The sequence below is a fragment of the Cinclus cinclus genome, chromosome 2 (assembly GCF_963662255.1).
Source record: "Cinclus cinclus chromosome 2, bCinCin1.1, whole genome shotgun sequence".
Classification (NCBI taxonomy): Eukaryota; Metazoa; Chordata; class Aves; order Passeriformes; family Cinclidae; genus Cinclus; species Cinclus cinclus.
Genome location: NC_085047.1, coordinates 114,412,785 through 114,431,411, shown reverse-complemented (window position 1 = coordinate 114,431,411; position 18,627 = coordinate 114,412,785). Strand labels below are relative to the sequence as shown.

At 43.0% G+C, this 18,627-nt stretch overlaps 1 protein-coding gene across 2 annotated transcripts; it reads left to right on the top strand.

Annotated features, from left to right (window-relative positions):
• The first annotated feature begins 6,108 nt into the window (after window positions 1-6,108).
• On the top strand, window positions 6,109-18,165 carry B3GALT5 (beta-1,3-galactosyltransferase 5). Of its 2 annotated transcripts, XM_062488184.1 has the most exons (4): window positions 6,109-6,650; window positions 10,110-10,242; window positions 12,127-12,309; window positions 12,888-18,165. In XM_062488184.1, exons 3-4 carry the CDS (start codon window positions 12,229-12,231, stop codon window positions 13,839-13,841), a joined length of 1,035 nt encoding a protein of 344 aa, XP_062344168.1. In that variant the 5' UTR covers window positions 6,109-6,650; window positions 10,110-10,242; window positions 12,127-12,228; the 3' UTR covers window positions 13,842-18,165. The 2 variants fall into 2 exon arrangements, with proteins under 2 accessions (XP_062344168.1, XP_062344167.1); XM_062488183.1 differs by lacking the exon at window positions 10,110-10,242 and having other exon boundaries at window positions 6,110-6,650.
• Window positions 18,166-18,627: the final 462 nt, after the last annotated feature.

Below are 18,627 nucleotides of genomic sequence, written 5' to 3'. Positions count from 1 at the left end.
CCTTGGAGTGGAGGGGGAGGAGAAAGGGAGCTGCCAGCAGCTCGCAGTGATTGATTTGTCTCGTGTTTTCTTACGCTGCGCTCTAACAACCTGTTTCAAAAAAAAAAAAAAAAAAAAAAAAGACAATGACAAATCAAAGCGAATATTTTCTCCCTAGAAATTCAAAGTGCCCTGGATCATCCCTGGGTATTTTGCTATTAAACATGCGGCTTTATCCATAACGTTTGTCTGGGAGGTTTGTTGGATTTTTTTTTTTATTTTTTTCCCTGCTGTTGCTTGCAGCGTTTAGAGGAGAAATGTGTTTCCCCCGGAGGCATTTGCTTCAGTAATTGTTGCGGCGTGAAGCTGTCGCTGGTTGCTGTCACCAGGGGACAGTTCATAAAGGTAAAAGCGCTGCGGTTCTCCACGTGCTCCAAGTAGTGGAAGCGGCCCTGGGAAGGGATCGGGTGTCCCGGCTGGATTCGTAATTTGCCTTGAAGCAAAGGTTCGGCTGTGCCCGGGGCTGAGGGCTGCCCTGAGCTCCGGGGTCAGGCACATCCGGAGGTCCAGGGAAAGGGGAGGTGAGGGATGCTGTCACCCCGGCGACGCGGCTGCCCGAGGCACAGGATGAGTTTTGCTCCCCTTTCTTCCCCCTTTTCCCCGGTTTGTCGTTCCCCATCAGGAAAAACCCCTCCGAGGGTGCCTGAGCGCAGGCTTTTGAGCAGAGGGGGATTTCTGTCCCACTGTCTCAGGTCTATGGTGTTGGTAACCGGGAGCGCACAGCCGAACTTTCCCAGCGCCGGCAAAGGCTGACACGAATTCCAGCTCCCGCTAGGACGCGGCATTCCCCCTTTCCCATCCAAACCACCCCAAATAGAAACATTTACAGCCAGCTCCTAACCTGCCGATGGAGCCGCGGCGGTTCAGAGGGACTGAGAGGGGAGGGAGGAGGGAGAGAGGGAGGGAAGGAGGGAGGAGGGAGAGAGGGAAGAGGCAGGCGGGCAGTTCGGGTTACCGCACCGCCGCCTGCCTCCGCTCCTGAGTGCGGACAGCCAGGATGAGCCCCCGGACGGGGACGGGGCTGCGGGGAACACGGGGCCAGCCGGGCAGATGTAGCGGCGATCCCGCCGGGAAGAGCCGCCCGAGCCGCCGGAGCATCCCGCGGTGAGGAGGTGAGGAGGTGCCAATTCCTTCTCCCGGCTCCAGGTAGGACCGAGAGCCCGGCCTCACTGCCTATCCCCGTGGATGTGCCCTCGGAGCCGCCTCTCCCGCTCTCCCAAACTCTGCGGAGGTGGGTGGGGAGAGGCAGAGGAGAGCGAGCTGCGGGTGTGAGCCCGCTTTGGAAAGCGGCAGCAAAATCCGGAGTTCCCTACCCAGGGATGTGTCCCCAGCGCTGCGTGGCCCCACGGTGGGTTCTGCACTGCGATGTCCATCCCCTGGCAGAACGGGGATCGTGGTGACTGGCACCAGGGCAGGCCGATTTTGGGGGTGAAAACGTGGTAATTTAGTAATCTCGCTTGCTAGATTTAATGGGTGTTTTACACGGGGGAACTTTTTGGCAGCCCCACTTAAAAAGCGGGATCAGTCAGGACGAAGCCAAGGCGGCGTTCTCCTTGCTGTCCTGATGGGAGCTTGGATAAAATGCTGAAAAAAAAGAAGATCCACGAGGCACAGGTAAGTAATTAAAAAAGCAGCCACTGGACCTGATCCCACAAACATTTCTGTGCATAATCAGCACTTTAAAAGCCAAGTAGTTATTGACAAAGGATTTGCTGGCACGATGGCCCCACAGTTGGATTTGTGTTCCTTTGTCCAGAAAGATTTTTCCTCCCAAAGTACCAGACTTGATGATTTAACAGGCACATGAGTGCAAAGACTTAGTTCAACTGTTAGAAGAGTAAAAAGTTCCAAACACCAAAAAAATGACTGTGCCAAGAAGGCAGCATGAAACAAAAGGGCAAAGCATGAGCCCCAGCCTCACCTGCACCAAGTTCTCTCCCAGCTTAAAATGGGGGGAGATAAAAACATCTGCAAGGTAACATTCTGACAGGTCCTCATCCTACAGGGATATCATCAGGACTGAACAGCAGTCAAAGACTTAGGAGTGGTATTGCAGTATCTTTATTGGAAATTTTTCCCATTTTGAATGTTTTTGGGGTTTTTTTACAACCTGCATAATTATCACCTCTCTTCAGTGCTATTTTACTTCTTCCTTCATGTATCTTGAGACTGTTTCCAAGGGAGAAGAGCAAGATCCTCATTTAGATTTCTATTTGAAATACCATTTTCAATTTTATTTCTCTTTTGCATTAAGATGAGGAAAACCAACAAGCAGTACTACTTGTGAATGAGGTTGCAATAAATAATTTGTTTTGGGGGCACAGAATGTTTGAAGAATGATGCTTTTAAAACTCAGAGAACTGGACTTTTGGAGTCCTGGCAGTGGCAACAAGAGCCTAAGGAAGAAATTTCCTTATTGCTTTGTTTATGAAGATAAAAGGAGTTGGATTTTGTTCCTGTTCAGCACAATGAAGCACACAGGTTTACACAGGGTCAGGTTGCTCTGATTCATCCCATTGTGGACAGTTGCTTATCTGTGCTGAGATCTGAGGTTTGGAATAGAGCAAGTAGGGTAAAATTGCTGATTCATGAGGCCATTCTGAAATAAGTTAAATATGCCCATTAGCATCAGTGATAAAAGGAACATAGGGGTATTGTAGGAATAGAGGGAGTGTTAAAAAAGAGATTAGCATTGGAGAGAAATCCAGAGAGGGATGGTCAGTACTCAGCAGGTGAAGGGAGGACAGAGACAGGGGGAGAAGACTTTTTGGCTGAATGTTTGGGAATAAAATGCTGCCAAGGTGAGAGAGAAAGAGGGAGTGCCCCAGGGCACTGCTCTTCTCCCTGCCTGTGAGAGAGGATGCCCTTGGCTGGCTGCCTGCCAGCTGTGTTTGCATCACTGGTGCAAGTGGATTGAGTCAAAAATGTCCAAATGTGCTCCTAAAAAGGACACAGAGCACCTGCATTGGGGGTTGGACTGCTCTGGGTGTCCTGTACAGTGTCCCTGCACTGATGGTCTGAGCTCTGCAACAGGATGCCTCCAGCCCCCACTGCAGCATCTTTCTCCATCCTGGAAAAAGGATCTGGCCTTACTAAATACCCCAAATGAACATTTTTGTGGGTGTTTAAGGGCCAGGATTCATCCAGAGAATTTTGCAGGTGGCTTGGAAAAGCAAGCTGATATTTTAAAATAGAAGCAAGCTTCCTTAGCTTGGCTAAAGTTCCTGGGAATATATTTCTTTTTGACTCCTCAGTGGCAGCACTTATTTCCTGTGACATTACCAGAGCAGCGACACCTCCTGCCAAACTGTTTCAGTTTGAGTCACTCCAAGACACAAACTTTTTGCTGGTTTTGAGAGCAAAATTGCATTTTGGTCTGAGGATGCTTTTTTGGTTTTTCAAAACAGATATTATGAGCAAGAGCTCATGGTTGGGTGGATGAGATCAAGACACATTAAGAGCTAATGGCTCTTGATTTTTTTTATTAATGAGGAGGAAGATGCATCCTCTGGTTCAAAAGATTCCCGTGTCACAAAGACCTTCCCCCTTGCCATGATCTTGATTCTCCTTTAGGCATCTGGGTGGGGACAGAGGCAGAACCCAAGGACATCTGGTTTGGGCCATTTTATTAATGGAAATTTTCTCGCCCAAGGTGACACTTCTGTATCTGAGCTGGGAACGCTTTTCTGAGTGGATGAGGCCCATGAATTTTTATTCTTACTCTGTAAAACTAAAGATGCAGCTATTAAATGGATGAGTGTTGCCTGCAGAACTCCCCCTGTGCCTGTGCTCTGCCCCTGGGAGAGTGGCTGTGTTTAAGTTGTGTTTATAAAATCTGCTGGGACTGTGGTTAACCACCAGTAAATCACCCTCTGTGGTACAGAAAATATGATTCAGATGAGGAAATGGGGCAAATCTGCCTATGAAGGGGTGAGGTTAAGGAGTTACTGTGGGTCAGGTGGCTCTTCTGAAATTGCCTCATAGCACAATGGAGCAAGGATGTGAAACTTGAAGGGACTCTTGCTCAGATACTGAATTTTAACCAATTTATATTTTAAAATTTCTCCCTTTTTTTTGACTATGCTTTTTCTTTGATTGCTGTGAAAAAGATTTCTTTGCTTATTCTAGCTGTGCCATGTTGGCCCTGCCTTTGAGAATACAGTTGTATGCATATATCTGTATATATGGTAAATGGTATTTCATTTGGCTTGCATTAATCTAGAACATAACATCTCACTCTAATTTTTCTTTCTCTATAAAATCTGTAACTTCACTCGTTTTTACTGCACACCTTTTTGCTTTTAATTATTCCAAATTCCCTCCTTATTAAAACCCAAAGTGGTGAATAAAAACCAGCCCAACCGTTTACAAAGAAAATTCAATCTGCTGTTGGAGTCACAGGGTCAATCAGCTAAATGGGTATTAGTAACATAATGACACAGCATAAGCCAGGACACGTAGTAGGATTTGCAAATCCATGACAGTAATGCTCCTTTTCTATCTGTTGTCTAATTGGTGGCTTAGGGGCTCCTGCCCTGGGTCTGTGACAGAGTCACTCCCTGGCCATAAAACATTGTGGAAGACCAGAGGCTCATTTTAAACATGGAAAGCTTAAAACAAAACCCAGCACTCAGCCCAGACCCCTTTTTGTTCCATGTAGATCCCATCACAGCAGACCTGGGAGGAGCTGGGAAAGCAAAACCCCTCCCACCACAGAAAAGAAAAAATGAAAGAAAAACCAAAGGGATCAAAATAATCAAAATGAAAACAAAACCAAAACAAAGCAAACAAACAAAGAAAAAAACCAACCAAATAAACAGAAAAAAAATGAGGGGGGGGAAGGAAAAAAAAGAGAAAGGAAAAGAAGAAAGGAAAAAAGGGGAAAAAAAGAAAGGGGGAAAAAAAAAGAAAGGAAAAAAAGGAGCTATGATCTGGCCATAAATAATGAGCCCAGCAACTCAGTGCTGAAGTGATAGAAACTGGTGTGTGTGGAGGAGAGGAACAGTGCCTTGCCCTGTCTTGTCTGACAAGGAGACACCATCCTGAGAGGTGGGAGGGATATCAGAGGGAAAAAGGTTCAGGAAGGACAGCAAAAAAAGTTTTTCCCTTGTCCTGCACTTCTTTTTTTTTTTTTTTTTTTTTTTTGTGTGTGTGTTTGTGTGTGTGTTTCCAGCCTTTTTGCCTGCCAGTTTGGTTGAGCACACTGTTAATACATAAAACTGGTGACCCAGCCACTGCTGAACCCATGGCATCACCAGAGATGTCATTTTGGAGAGCTCCAGACTGGCCCCTGCTCCTCTGAAACGGGTGCATTTAGGGAAAAAAACAATGTTTCCTGCTGTTCTTGACATTTTCTTATTATCTACATGTGCTTAATTCTTCCCTGTGTCATGCTGAGCTTATGAAAAAACAATTTAGGGGCTTAATTCCAAGGAAAATCGGGAGTTAGCAGCTTTTGCTAGTCCTTATACCAGGGCATATGTTACACTGTGATTAGGAAAAGCAAATGGGAATAACACTGCTGACTTTAACTGTGCAGGATTTGAGGCTGGAGCTCCTGGGCACACTCACTCTTAAATCGTGCCTCTGATTTTGGGGCTGCAGCTGTTTGAGTCTTTTTTTACAGAGCAGGGGCTTTTGCAGGTGGTCCAAAGCACTTGGATAATTCGTGGTTTGGGTTTTTCCCTGGTTGATGTGTGCGACCTCAGTGCAGAACATCACCAGCCATCCACTGAACCCGACCAGAGCTTTGACCCAGAAAAGTTAAGAAAAGTGTACTTCTTGAAATTGATATTTTGAACCTGTTCCTCAGGGGGACTGCAGATCTACTTCCCTGTCTCTGCCTCAGACCAGGCTGCATTCCCTGAACCACATGGCACACAGCCCTGATCCCTCAGTGCTGTTCAGATAATTACACTCATTAACAGACCTGAAGGAGATGTCAGGTTAATTTTGATGCAGTAATTAGGCTTTGGCACAGGAGTTACCATGGCTTGGTGTCTGGGAAACACAAAGGAGTTGTAGCAGAGTCAGTGGTGTGACCCCCAAAGCCAACCTGCTGCCCATGGCAGGATTTTGGTAGGATTTTGGTAGGAGGGGGTTTGTGCTACTGGTGGGAACAGGGACTTGCAAAATAGAGAATATTGCAGTTTGGGATTTGGATCCCAGAGCTTGGCCACCTTCTTCATAGGGTCCCAATGATAAATAACAGAGATAAATAACATAATAAATAACAAACATTTTCAGCTCCCATGAAGCTGCTGAATAGAACTTAAAGACTAACTGGCAAAAAAAAAAAAAAAAGAAAAAAAGGAAAAATAAAAGATAAACCAATGTCAAGGCGTGCCCAGAGGATGATAAATGTGTCTGAGACCAGTGGAGAAACAGATAAAGAGGCCTCCAGTGGGGTTTGGCAAATTATGTCAAAAGAAGCAACAGAAAGAAAGTTAGAAAAGTTGTTTATTCCCACCAACTTTGGTGTAATTTCTGGTGAACCTACACGGGACAGCTTCCTGGTCTCTCCTGAGGCTCCAGAATTTTTTTTTGCTGGCATGGCACCAGGACTTTCCTGGAGAAAATCACAGATTCCCCCAGATTCATCTGGGACACAGGTAGGATCCCTTTGTGACATTAAGGCATTCTCTTGAGTTTTGGGAATCCTGTCCATATAAGAGACCTGAAAACTGGTATTTTGGAATTGGGTATTTTAGAATTTAATATCTTTAGAATTTAGTATCAAAGTTGGGTTACTTTGCTATTTTGTAGCTTGATGTCTTGGTATTTTGAAGCAGAATTATTTTAGTATTTTGGACCTTGGTATTCTAATATTTTGAAACTGGGTTATCTTAGTATTTTGGAACTTAGTATTTGAATATTTTAAATATGTGTTACTTTGGTATTTTAGGACTTAGCATTCTGGTATTTTACAACAGAGATTTTGAAACCTGGTTTTCTGATGTTTTGGTGGAACAGCTACCAGCATTTAGATTGTCAATGAAAAAAGAAAGTTTAAGACTTAGCTGTAAAGTCCTGTACATAGAAAGCTGAAAAGACCAGCTGCAGGCATAGATAGGAGAGAAATAAAGATAAGAAAATGTTTGTGAGGAAGGTAAAAATCACCTGGCTCCTGTTTTCATAGGACAATCCTCAGATGATATCAGAATAAAACTACCAAAAATCCAAGAAGTGGATGGTTTTAATACAGGCAAATTACTTGATGTTGCATGGGCAGTGTATCAAAATGTGCAAACCCAAAAAAAGAAAAAAACCAAAAACAAAACAACAGGAAAAAACTAAACAGCAAATATAAAAGAAAACAGCCAAAAATTCTTAGCCCCAGGGAGGAGTCTTGTAACAGGGCAAGGGGTTCAGTTCCTCAATCTTCATTAGGAAGACTGGGAACTAATCAATACATATGTTACAAAAAAAAAATAAATATTGAAAGTGGGAGTATCCTCAAGTAAAACCCAGGACTCCTCCAAACCCTCTCATGGCAACAGCAGAGCCTCTGGTAACAGCCACACTAAGGAATGAAAACCTGGAATTTTTAGTAGGCACAGGAACCAATTATTCAGTATTAAATACCCTGCAAGGGAACTTTAGTGATGCCTCAGTCACAATTGTTGGTGCCACTAGAACTTGTGAACTTTTTCAAACCCCTTTTTCAAACCAGTGAAGTTCAAACTAGGAAAATTATAAATAACCCATCAATTTTTGTACCTGCTGAACTCTCCAAAACTGTTATTTGGGAAAAACTTACTGGGAAAATTGAGTGCAAAAATCAAGTTTCAGGAAGGAGATATTCCTTTTAAATTAAAATCCCTGAGTCTAAATACATGTAGACTTCAATTTTTATATTACACTGACTTCCAAACCTGAACCTATCCTAAAGAAAATGAAGTATGCAGTAATCCCCATTGTGTGGGCCAGGGAGATTCCTGGAAAATCAAAAAGAGCAGAACCTGTGAGAATCAAATTAAATCAGACACAGGCCTGTTAAGACAAAACCAATATCCTCTAAAATTAAAACATTGAAGAGGCTCATTACCTATTATTGAGAAAATTTTAAGGTACAGGTTGTTGGTGAACTCCAATTTTGCCAGCCAAAAACGTTAATAATAAAGATTATCAGTAAGTACAAGACTCAAGAGCAATTAATAAAATTGCTAACTAACCCAAAAATTGCTCAGTTACCCCAAACAATCATAACCACACAACGAAAAAAGTAAACAAATAAACAAATAAATTTGGAATGGTTCACTATAACAGATTTAAATGAATTTTGGACTATTGGTCCATCATTTTTATGGAGTGCCCATAAAGACTTTATTATATGGCCTGATGATACTGGGGCTACTTTCAAACAACTTCAAAAGCACTAATGAGGTCTCCAGCTTTGGGCTTCCTAGGTCCTGTGAAATCTTTTGAATTATTCCCTCACGCCAAGGCTGGCCCAGGTGTTTGTGAGCAGTCCCAGCTATGGAGCTGCAGAGTCAGATATTAAATCAGAATACAGCACAAAAATCTGTCAGTTAAACAAAGCATTGTATTCTAAATTTCACGCAGGTGGATGGGCAGTCACCCCTGCTGGACAAGTAACAGCTTCTGAGAGAATAAATTAGTGATAGAGGCTATCAAAGGTAGTATTTCTCCTAGAGATTATTGGCAAATTGACTTTACAGAATTTCCATGCAAAGAGAGATGTAAATAATTTTTTAGCGGATCACTTTTCTGGGCAGTCTGAAGTATTTCCAACACCATGCACCAACATGGCAAAAGAAGTAGTGAAAATATTTCTAAATCAAATATTTCCATGCTTTGGGGTTCCCCTAGGAATGTCATCAGGCAGAGGGTCTCGTTTTGCAGCAGGAATAGTGGGATAAGTCAGCAAGGCCTTGGGAATCCAGTGGGATTTACACACTCCATCATGGTCACAAGCCAGGCAGAAGAATGAATTATACTATTAAAATTAAATTATTATCCCCAACCAGTACAAAATATGAGGAAAAAATGAAGTTTGCAACTGAAACCGAATACTTGCAACTAAAGTATTGCTTATATCTGTAAGATGTCTCTTAATGGTTCACTAAAATCTTGGTTTGCCAAAAAAAAAAAGCCATTTTTAGAGTTTCGCGGAGGGATTAGTCATGAAAATTCCTATGAAAATTTAAAGTAGCTAAAATATTAAATGTAGCTAATTGCTGGATGTGTTCTCAAGGAATGTTGGTAGGAATGAGGCCCCACAGAACCACATGGCCTTAAGGAAAAATGTGCTATTATAGGATAAGAATGTTGCACTTACATCAGGGATGAGTTTGGAGCCCTGCAGACAAAAATCCATAGAAAAAGCAATAGAAGAGTGGCAGAAAGAAGAATACTCTTTGAAGAGGTTGGCTTAACTCATGGCTACCAAACTGGGGACTGCTACAAAATGCATTTGTGGCATTGTAGAGTTTTTACTTGTTTGTGTTCAATGTGAGAATTGTTGGGACATCTTGTGCCAAAAAATGAAGTAATGTGACTTGCCTAAAAGAGACAGTCTCAAGAAAAATGAGGGATTTGATAAATAAGAAGGAGAATAAAAAATTTCATCTCTCCTTAAGCTGCTGGGAGAGAGCAGGGTCTTTTTTTATGTTTTCATTTCAGGTGAGTGTGAGAAGAGGCTGAAATCCCACATGGTTTGGTGCCAGGATTCCATGCAAGCCTCAGCTGCAGAGACCCATGAAGTGCCAGTCAGTTCAAGAAAAGTCTCTAGGACATGAAACAGGCAATTTTCTGGCAATGCCTTTCATAAAATATTTTGCAGTTAGAAGAACAGGAGATGGAAAAATATTTGAGATAATTAAAAACTATGATTTCTGACTGAGATCACAGAGAAAAATCAAGTAGGATGCCATGCATTTTTTATTATGTAGAACCAGGAAGATTTGTTTTGATGCAAAATGGGGGTGAGAGGGGGGCTCAGCATCTCAGGGGTAAGGAGACAATACTGGGGTGATTTAGTTCTCTGATACAGAAACTTCGGTGCTCCAAGGATCTGCCCTGCCTGTGTTAATATAAAATAATTTTAGTGTCCAGAATTCTCCATGTTCATCTGAAAACAAGGATTGAATGGATGGGTTTTGAAGAAAAATGGCCTTGGCAAGAGGAAGCAGCTTGTGTCTTGTCACCTTTTCCCCTTGGAGTTCTCCCAGTGAATGCCAGGTTGGACACTGGGGCTGGGAGCAGCCTGGAACAGTGGGAGATGTCCCTGCCATGGCAGGGGTGGCACTGGATGATCTTTAAGGATCTTTAAGGTCCTTTTCAACCCAAACCATTCCATGGTTCTGTGGTTCTTCTTCTTGAGGCCACTTCCCACCCCTTGATCCCTGCACTGGGACCTGCTGGGAGAGGATACATGGCCGTGTGTGCCACTTGCAAAACTTCTAAAATACTGTTTACAATATGCATGCATTTGCAAACATTTGCCTCGCCTAGCTGTGTGTGTTTTTGTGTTTATGCGTGTGTTTGTGTGTTTATGTGTGTGTATGTTTGTTTGTGTGTGTGTTTGCCAGCTGTGCTCCTTCACACATGGCCTGAAAGGGCAAAGCAATTTGGTCTTGGGAAGGCAGAATGGTAAAGGTGGGAGAAATGGTAAAGGCTGCTCACCCAGCTGTGCAAAACAAGGACCTTTCAAAAGTTTATTTTAGGCCTGTTACCAATGCTGGAAACAGAAAGCAAAGAATGGTCACGTTCCATTAGTCTGATTCTAGTGAAATCCTGTAAAATGGATGTGTGTTATGGTACCTTGCACTTGGATTTTGTGGGAAGGTTTTAATGGGTTTTAATAGAATGTTGGTCTCCATTATTTTCTTAGTCCAATGTTTGGTTTGGACATGTTCTGATATTTCTGTAACAGAGAAATATCAGACTCTCAAAGAGTCTTCTGTGAGCTGGTGACAGAAACAAACTTCTTGTACATCTCCACTGTCAACCTCAAAACAATATCCTGTCCTGAAAACACAATTCAGGATATTGATGTGCTTCCTCCCAGGCCACTGAAGAATGTGAGGACAGATGCAGAGCAGATTTTTGTTTAATCTTTTGCATATACATATAATATGTATGATCTCACATAATTTTACATACGTATTTAACTAAAGCAATTGTGAAGTACTACTGTGAGCTACAAATACAAAAAAAAAAAATCACATCTGAGGAATACTCTATTTAAGGATAAAGTGTATTTAAATATAAGTGCCAGAATAAATATGAACTTCTGAAATATTTTCAAAATTCATTAGTGAATCATTGTAAAAACACACTTCACGGTGGGAGCAATTCCAGTAAACCAAGACTCCAGTTCTACTTGTTTCAGGCTTTTGAGAACTCCCACTGAAGTCAATGGGACTGTTCTTGGGGGTAAAATGAGCTGGATTAGGTTCCAGGGACACCTGGCTGGAATTTCAAATGAGCTTAAATTCTGCAATGCAAAACCTTTGATTGCCTGGAAAGAGGGATTTGAGCAAAAAAAAGGCACTAAGGTGAGTTTGGGGGTGTCTACACTGAATATTCCTGGTCAGAAGACCGAGATCAAATTTCCATGAAATCTGCAGCTCTGGGCATGGCTAACTTGGTTTGCTGTGTCTTCAGTTGGGCAGCAAGATACAATTCTTTTTTAAGAAGGGGGAAGGTGGAAAGGGTGCCCTTCCCCCTGGTAAAAAATGTCCCATCCTAGTGCTCTAAAATAGCAGTAGGAGAGTCTGTGGCTTATTCAAGCCTTAAACTCCTCTCACCAGCTTAATTTATGGAGATGTGTAATATTTTTGGCACTGTAAGTGTTTGGGGTTTGCTTTGATATTTTTCCTCTCACTTAAAATATCTATTAGATTTATAACCAGATGTCCAGATCATTAATCTCTTACAAGGTTAAATGAGTGACCATTGTTGTTGTTATTGTTTGGATCTTTCTCACTAAAAAGGAGAGGGGAATAAGACAAGCCCCTTCTCCCCTCAGCATGTCCTAATGAGTCACTCAAACTCTGCACAAGCTGAAACATCCAAATAATTTGACCCACTGCTGTTTTGGTTCTTTTCTTTTTTATTCAGAGCAGCTGACCCAACTTCAAAAATGTGACTCATGGCTCCTCCAGCAAAAGGATCAGGAGCTGTTTCTGGGTTGATGCAAGAGCCCCACAGGACAAAAAGGGGATGAAGATGAGAGGAACCTGGCTGGGTGTGCCCATTGGACACCTGCTGGCTCTGGGACACAGGCACAAATGGAGAAACACGGTATTAAAAAAAAAATTAAAAAAACAAAAAACAAAACAAAAAACAACAAAAACAAAGAAATAAAACAAAAAAAAAAACCCAAAAAACCCAAAACAAACAAACAAACAAAACCCAAAAAAACAAAAAAAAAAAAACAAACCAAACCAAAACCAACCAAACAAAAAAACAACAACAAAAAAAATAAACCAAAAAAACCCTATCATTGATATTCTCTGCCCTCTGAAATGAAGACATAAATCTCCTCCTCTGGCCATGATGGGTCTAAACTTGATTTGTAGGATGCTGAAAATGGGGAGGAGGTTTGAAGCATCAGCCTGGGTAACCTGGTGTCAGTGGATTTCTGAGGACACACTGGCTTGGAGGGCAGATTCAAGTTAAGCCCAAGTGTGAATCTGCCAGCAGAACATCTCGTGGGGGTGACAGGAGGAGAAATGCACGTGGGTGAGTGCCCTCAAACAGACAGCTTCCTATTAGAGCTGACCTGGCTTCAAATCCCTGGGCAGGGACTTGGGAGTGGAGTGCTGAGAGGAAGAAGAGATTATTTTTATGGATGTGCTGCTCCTTCTTGTTCCTTTCAGACAGATTCCAGAAAGTTCAGGCTGTTTTTCTGCCTGGTGGGGCTCAGCAGTGCCAGCCTCTGGGTTTTCTACAGCTGGACCCAATTCTGCATGTCCTGTGAGAGCAGCCAGGGCTACACCTTCCCCATGGAGACCTTCAGGAGGCTCAAAGGGAACTTCTCACAGCTCCCAGATGTTGACTGCCTCGAGAACCCTCCTTTCCTCGTCCTGCTTGTGGCATCCTCGTTCCAGCAGGTGGATGCCAGGATGGCCATCAGGCACACCTGGGGCAAGGAGAGGACAGTGGCAGGGAAGCGCCTGGTGACGTTTTTCCTCCTGGGGAGCCCTGGGAATGCCAGCCAGCAGGCTGGCATCACTGCTGAGAGCCAGAGGTACAGAGACATCATCCAGAAGAACTTTACTGACACCTATTACAACCTGACCCTGAAGACCATGATGGGAATCGAGTGGATTCACAGGTTTTGTTCCCAGTCCAGCTTTGCCATGAAAACCGACACCGACGTGTTTGTCAATGTCTTTTACCTCACTGAGCTGCTCCTGAGGAAAAAGAAGACTGCTGGATTCTTCACAGGCTTTTTAAAACTGCACGAGTACCCCATCAGGACAAGAGGGAGTAAGTGGTATGTGAGTAGGGAAGAGTATCCAGGAAAGACTTACCCACCCTTTTGTTCTGGGACTGGGTATGTTTTATCCAGTGATGTAGCCAGCCAGATCTATAACATTTCTGAGAGTGTTCCATTCATTAAACTGGAGGATGTGTTCATAGGACTGTGCCTTGACAAATTAAAAATTCGGCTGGAGGAGCTTCACTCGGAGCAGACGTTTTTCCCAGAAAGGATCAGGTTTTCTGTTCCTCGCTTTAGGAAAATCGTGACGTGCCATGGAATAAAACCACCCGAGCAGCTGAGCTACTGGAACCACTTGGTGGCAGGAACTCAAGGAGGAGTGCTCTAGCACCTGCCCTGCTCCACTGAAAAAACTGAAATTCTCTGCTTTTACAGGGCTGCTCCCCACTCCAGCAAACTCCCAATTGACTCCAGCTCCATCACATTAACGACTTTGAAATGTTATTTTAATCAGAGAATCACAGAACTGTTTAGGTTGGAAAAGACCTCCAAGATCATTGAGTCAAACCTTTGACTAAACACCCCCTTGTCAACTAAACCAGGACACTGAGTGCCAAGTCCTGTTATTCCTTGAACACCTCTCTGGGCAGCCCCTTCCAGTGCTAAACCACCCTCTCTGTGAAAAAATTCCCTATTTCTGCCCAAGAACATGCAAACCTCCTTCTCTCTCATCCACTCCCACCTCTGTGCATCCCTTCTCTGCACAAGTTACAATAATTATGATTTTTCTTTGCCTGAAACATTCAGGCCTGCTAACCCACCCTCTAAATCCTGCTGCCAGGGAGGCAGAGACCTGGGAACATTTCTGCTGTGCCAAACAAAAAATCAAAATACTTTTGTTCAGAGAATCAAATCTGCACCATCTTCCTGGTCGCCCCTTGATAAATTACTGCACCCATCTGTGCAGGTTCTTTAAGGAATGATTTTTGTGGCTGTCAGGATGCTCCCTCCTGGCATAGGAAGCTGCAGCCCTGCCCTTGCAGCCAGCTCTGTGTGGGCTGAGCTGCATCCTGGCACAGATCCCTCCTTCAGTCTACGCCAAGTTTTTTTTTTGCAGAGATGGTGGAATTTGCCATCCAATGCTCTCAGGACAAACTTGGGCACTGCAGGTCACCTGGTGGATGTGTAAAAGCTGCTGCAGCTGTTTCCTTGTGTGTGCTTCCTCCTGAAAATAACCCGTGGTGGAGCCAGTGGAGGGTGTCCTGCTCTTCTGGAGACATCCTTGATATTTGTGTCTCACTTTGATTGCCTGACAGCTACTGTGAATGGTTTGCCAAGGCTAAACTAGAGTCACTTACGGCGATTTAGACTTTTTTTTTCCAGAGAGAAACTGGGTGTGTGAGGGAGAAGACAGGAGGATTTTTCTCTTTTGAATAAGACCTACTGGGAAAATGTGCTCAAGTAACCATTCAGGCTGGGAGCTCTATTTCTTATTTCATTCCCAAGCAAAGACTCATGAAATCTCTGGGATGGTTCTAAGTTTCAGAGATAAGGAGTGAGGTCTTTGCAGCAGATGCTGAAAAATCCTTCAAGGCTCTGAGGAGGGACAAGGGAGCTCAGAAATCCTCCTTATGCAATGCTCCTGTTTGATTTTCCTGCAGGCACAGGCAAGGTCAGTGTTATCAGCATGGAATGCCTGCAATGTCTGTGTGAAGTGTTTTTTTCCAAAAAGCAGTGAAAGTGGAGCTGTTCCCAAGAGAAGCTGAGGGGATCTGACACCCAGCATGGTAAAAGCTTGGAAGAAAGACAGGAAAATAGATTTTATTATTTTGGTGTTACTTATTTTTATTGATTCTTTTCTTTTTATTGTAAAGAGAGATTCTTTTTCTTTTCCTTCCTTCCTTCCTTCCTTCCTTCCTTCCTTCCTTCCTTCCTTCCTTCCTTCCTTCCCTCCTTCCTTCCCTCCTTCCTTCCTTCCTTCCTTCCTTCCCTCCTTCCTTCCTTCCTTCCTTCCTTCCTTCCTTCCTTCCTTCCTTCCTTCCTTCCTTCCTTCCTTCCCTCCTTCCCTCCTTCCTTCCTTCCCTCCTTCCCTCCCCTTCTTGGTGAGGATTTCCCAAGTATCTCATTTTACTTGCCTGTGTCTGAAGAGCAGGATAAATATTTTCAGCAGGAAAATCCTGAGACGTATTTAATAATGATCATAAAATATTATTTATTTTCCTCTGATGCAACCTGAGATCATGCACTTATATTTGACCACTGATGATGAAAAAAACAATGTTCATTTGTTTGACAGAAGAATGGCCTTCTTCATTTTAAGCTTCTATAATAAACTTATAATGTTTTATTTAGAAAATAGCTCAATTTACTTACAGCTATTTTCTGAATGCTTTTGCTGCCTTCAGAAGGTGTGATGGGTCGACTGATAAAGCCAAGCCAACATCTTTTTAATCACTATTCTTTCCATGTAATATCCATAAATATCTTGTGTCACTCGTTGCTCTTGTGCCCAAGGTGCAAAATGGTTATTTCTTTAATTTCTGGAAAAATGGTGAGGAGAAAGGAATGTTTTCTGGTCATTCCTGTCGTGAGGGGCAGAGGTCTGTGATCTGGGACAGCATTATCAGCCTGATGTTCTCTTCTTGTTCTCAGAGGTACTAATACAGTAATAACTAATAATTTAATAATGAAATCATGCTGCAGGCAATTGTAGGTCTCACTTCCACCTCTGTGTCTGGTGCCAGCAGTTTGTGGCTTTGCATCAGCATAAAAAAAAGTCACCCTTGAGGTCCAAGTCCTGCTCGACCTCTTGTGGCTTTTATCTGAGTGCAGGAGCATTCCCCATGACTTGAATCCTGCAGCTAACTGCTCTCAGGCAGTCACTTCTGCACACTCAACCTCTGCATTTTTGGAGCTAAAACCTAGTGGAAGATGTCCCTGTCTGTGGCAATGGATGTTCTTCAAGGGTCCCCCCAAACCCAACCATTCTGTGGTTCTGTGAAATCCATCTCTATGTGCCATGGGGAACAAAGTCCTCAGGCATGGCCTAAGAAACCACCAGCAATTCCAGGGAGATGTGCTTGTCATTCCAAGTGACCTCTACAACATGTCTCCAGAAAGTTTTGCCCCCATATGAGTCTCCAACGACTGCCCACGAGCATTTAATTTGTCACTGCAGAAGCTCTGCAGAGGAGCAGATGAGTCCAGGTTGCAATGTCAGGGATTTGGGGAGCCTGCTCCTCTCCTCTTTGCAAAGTGGCTTCCCCAGGTGAATGCTTTCAGTTGCTGCACAGCAGTTCCTCAATGTAATGATTTTCTTGGTGTAAATTACAAACTGTTTTTTTTTTTATTCACAGAATCATAGATTTGTTTAGGTTGGAAAAGAACTGCAAGTTTTTACTGAGTCCATCCCTTAACCCCAAAAAGTGTCCCTAAGCACCACATCCACACATTTTTTGAACACTTCCATGGACAGTGATCCCACCACTTCCTTGAGCAGCCTGTTCCTCTGTTTGACCATCCTTTCTGTGAAGAATTTTTTAACAAATGCAATTTAAACCTCCCCTGGTGCAACTTGAAGCCATTTCTCCTTGCCCTGTTGTTTTTTATTGGAAGAAGAGACCAATCCCCATCTCACCACACTCTTCTGGCAGGGAGTTGTGGAGAGCAAGGAAATATTCCCCGAGCCTCCTTTTCTCCAGACTAAACCCTGCTCCCTAGGCTGCTTTGAATAAGAACATATTAATTAAATAATTAATTACTTAAAACATAGAGTTACCCCACTGGAAAATGTGATTTAAGAAAAAGCAGATGATTGCATGCAAGGCAAATCCATTTATTTAAACAAAAGTGCTGTGCTAGTGAGTTTATATGTATCAGCTAAATTAAATTAGCTTTTGCAGCTGAGGCCTCAGATTATGAATTTTAAAACAAACTAAACAGTATTATTGGCCTTTTGAAAAATTAGATGCATTTTCCCATGAATGACCATCACAAAACAATCAGAAATATAAGTAGAGCTGTAAACACAGTAATGCAGTGTGCATATACTTATTTTTTTAAATTTTGTAAAGGCTGATAAAAGAATTCAGGCAATTTGAGGGCAGTCTGTCTGCAGAAGTTGAGCACTATCCCAATATTTCTATGCATTCTGGGTTAGAAGTTAATTAATCTTTTTTTTTTTTTTAATTAATAGCTTTGAAAAGGCCATCTAAAAGTTACTCCACTGCTTCCAAGTAGGGAGAAGTACAGAAATCAAGAGTTGGTTGCATTTCAGCACATTCCATTTCTTCCAAGATCAGTTTTTGGATGCAGAAAAATTAATACTTTTTTTTTTTCACAACCCAAATTCATCAACTAACGCGTTCTCAGTTCAAATTTGGATTTTCAGACCTATGCATGAAGGATTTGGTCTCTCAGCTCCTCTGACTCAGACTTATTGAGGAGGCACAACCCTCCCAGGCACTTGTGAAAATACAGGGTGGATTTTTGCAAAGGAAGTTTTGCCTTATTTCAAAGAGGAAAGGGACAAAAGGGCTCCTGGGGTGTGCTGGGTGTGACAGGAATGCTGCTCCCCATGGATTTGTGTGGCTGACAATGCAATGTCCATTTAAAATGTGTGCCAATGTTTGTATTATTTGCATAGAACATGAGAGTGTTGAGCCAACAGTTCCATGTTTGGTATTTTATTAGTAAAGAATTTTGCTACCACAGTTTCGTGTGTGTTTGGTGGTATTTCCAGTTGTGAATGTATCAACATTTTGGGGTGTAGTGGTGTTAGGGGCATGGTTCGTTTTCCAGGAAAGGAAAAGGAACTTCTTTTTAACTTTAAAATCATAGAATTATAGAATCATTTAAGCTGGAAATGAAATTTAAGGTCGAGTCCAACCTTTAACCCAGCGCTGCTGAGTCCAGCACTGACCCATGTCCCCAAGTGCCACATCTACACACCTCCAGGGATGGGGACTCCAGCACTGCCCTGGGCAGCTGGGCCAGGATTTGAGCACTTTTCTGGGAAAAAATTTTCTCTAATATCCAATCTGAACCTCCCCTGGCTCAGCCTGAACACCGTTTCATCCCATCACTTGTTCCCTGCAAGAAGGGTCTGACCCCCTGGCTGTCCCCTCCTGTCAGGGAGTTGTGCAGAGCCACAAGGTCCCCCCGAGCCTCCTTTT

Coding starts and splice junctions, on each gene's coding strand:
- B3GALT5 (XM_062488184.1), top strand. CDS start 12,229: ATGAAGATGAGAGGAACCTGGCTGGGTGTGCCCATTGGACACCTGCTG. Junction 12,310..12,887: donor GGCACAAATGGAGAAACACG/GTATTAAAAAAA, acceptor TGTTCCTTTCAG/ACAGATTCCAGAAAGTTCAG.